Consider the following 2,690-nt stretch of genomic DNA (forward strand, 5'->3'; position numbering starts at 1 on the left):
TCTGATATCAACAGTTCACTCCTCTCCTCCATCAAGCCCACCGCCTCAGCCTCGTCCCCTGTGTCCAAGCTGCCTTGCGGGTGCTTCTGCTGCTGAAAGAGATGGATGGTGACTTTGGTCCTGTTCCTGTTGGCCTTGGGGACTTTTAGGAAGAGCCAGACTTCTGCACGCTCCACCACCGACAAGTCACTGCCTTCTTTGGAAATCTCAAAGTGTAGCGTCTTCCTGGCTGTGCCTGAAGATGAAACACAGCACAAGAGAGAGCAGGGACATTAGTTAGTTCCCATGTGTGTGGCTACTCACTAACTTCAGGTCACCTTGGGGCCTCTGTTACAGATCATCTCAAACAGGGATCAACAAGCTATGGCCCACAGGCCAATAAGAATGGTTTTGACATCTTTAAATGAATGAAGAAAAATAGTATTTTATGACATGTAAAAATTATATGAAATTTAAACTTTAGTGCCCATAAATAAAGTTTCATTGGACCATAGCTATGCTCATTTCTTTATAGGTTGTCTAAAGCTGCTTTTGCACTTTAACATAAAGTTGAGTAGCTGTAGCAGAGACTGTCTGGCCCACAAAGCTAAAATATTTATTCTCTAGCACTTTACAGAAAAAATTGGTCAACTCTTGATCTAGAAAGAAGAGAGCCTAGATCTGAGTGTGTCTGGGGGCTTTAGGAGATCTGCATTTGTTGACTAAGTGCTTAATTTCAGTGTCATCTTCTATAAAGTGGGAATGATATAATGACATTTAACCCATTATCCCATGGGTTTACAAAGATCAAATGGGATAACATAAATGAAAAGACATTGTAAGCTCTAGCAAGCTATGGAAATATTATTCCCACACAAATATGCAAACAGCCTTTCTGCCCCATTAGTCTGTGTGCTATGTAGCCTCCTTTTCCTTTGCCATAACCTGCTTTACTCCTCTATCACTTCTTTCCTGGGTCACTGCATCAGCTTTCTCTTTAATCTGCCTCTCCAGTAGGGAGCCAATGCCCTCTGCAATCATTTCTCCATAAAGGTGGGAAAGGAATCTTTCCCAAAGGCAGGTCTGATCATGTCACTTGCTCTTTACAGTTCTTTACTGAGTTCCTATTGCCCTCAGTTTAAAACAAAAACTGCCCAGGACTTTGGGCTCCACCTGAACTGCTCCTGCCTTCAACCTCAGCTCTCTCCCTGTGTCCCATTCTCTGTGGTCCAGCCACAGGGTGTTTGTTTGAGGTTGTGAGCACTCCATGCACTCTCTCACCTTCAGGCAGTGACACCTGCTATCCTTTCTGCCTAGAATACTCCTGCTCCCAACATCCCACCCTCACTGGCTGTTCTTAGTAAGATTTCAGATTACAGATTAGACAACACCACTGCCTCTAGAAGCCTTCCTTAACATCTCTGCCCCTACCCTCCTGACATCCAAGTTTAGGATGCCCAGCTCTGAGGTCCTATCTATCTTGTGCAATGTCAGAGCCCAGTGTTTAGCAATTACTTGATTTTTATTAACAAATAGATACATCCTTAGCATTGAGTTTATATTAGATTGAGGGGCCTACCTCCTAACTCTGTATCCCCAATTTTTCCCTCCTTCCTTTAATGCAGCTTAATAAGTACCAATTATAACAACTGCTTCCAATAAAGGGGAAATCTCTGCATTGGTGGGGCAACTGGATTTTGTGACCACTCAGTTAGAAAGTCATCTATTAGAAAGTCCTTCTCTTTCCATTAGCACCTGCAAGTACTGTAAGGAGCAAATGTTCAGACTGAAATCCTTTGATTAAATATTTTCCCTCATTTCCACTGTACTATTTGGTGGTATTTAAAATATAACCTTCTTATGACCACCTCCTACATGTACCTGCTTATAACTGTTGGGAATACACGCATCCCGTGTACAAATCCGAGAACAATCTTAAAGACATTCATCTTAGAACTTACAACTCCCTAGGAGGGTCTCCCTGCCTAGATTTCTATAGCTAACGGAAATCCAGCCATACTTATCACTCTCCGCCCTGAGATGTTTACGGTACTATAAATTTTAGGCACAGTTTCAAGTTCTCTGCAGCAGAAGGCAGGCTTTTCTGTGCATTGTGCACTGTGGATTCTGTTCTTAATTTAACACACTCTGCACAGTGTGATTATGATAGTGGTAAATTCACTTAGGCCAGGGCCAAGGAGGGCTGTGTATGTATATGAAAGGTTCTCTGGCATTTTTGCATAAACTTGCTAGGATAATGGCCTCAGTGGTGGTGGTGGGGAGAGTTTTTTGACCTCATGTCTCTGGCAGGAGTTGAAATGAAAAATAAAGCTGGGTTTAGGATTAGATCATCAGAGTGAGGAGCAGTTAGAGGGGGAAGCTGTATTTTTTTAGGAAGCATGATGACTTTTTTTACAAAATGTGAATCCAGTATTCTCCTTTGCCTAAAAATTAGTGGTGGTCAAGGTCCGGGGGTGGATTGCTGTTCTCATTTCTTTTTCTTTTTCTTTTCTTTTCTTTTCTTCTTCTTTTTTTTTTTTTAAGAAAGGAAAAAGAAGATTCCAGGAAGGAGATCTTAATCATTTACATTTAAGAGGACGTTCAGCAGCCGATTTTAAGGTGGTAGGGTCCACCCAAGACCAGAGGAAAAGGCTGCCAAAGCCATGTAAGCCCCCCCAAAAATGGCCTGAAAGAGTGGGAAGACTCCTGCC

General features: G+C 42.5%; 1 protein-coding gene across 2 annotated transcripts in view; it reads right to left on the reverse strand.

The window, feature by feature from the left end:
* The window catches only part of INHBA (inhibin subunit beta A), a 15,417-nt gene that overhangs the window by 652 nt on the left and 12,075 nt on the right, over positions 1 to 2,690 (reverse strand). For both annotated transcript variants that reach the window (XM_015599537.2, XM_006925344.3), the window contains one exon: positions 1 to 235. This exon is cut by the window's left edge and continues 652 nt beyond it. In XM_015599537.2, the coding sequence (XP_015455023.1) occupies positions 1 to 235 (235 nt within the window). The remainder of the gene's footprint in view (positions 236 to 2,690) is intronic.

The sequence above is a fragment of the Pteropus alecto genome, unplaced genomic scaffold (assembly GCF_000325575.1).
Source record: "Pteropus alecto unplaced genomic scaffold, ASM32557v1 scaffold109, whole genome shotgun sequence".
Taxonomy (NCBI): domain Eukaryota; kingdom Metazoa; phylum Chordata; class Mammalia; order Chiroptera; family Pteropodidae; genus Pteropus; species Pteropus alecto.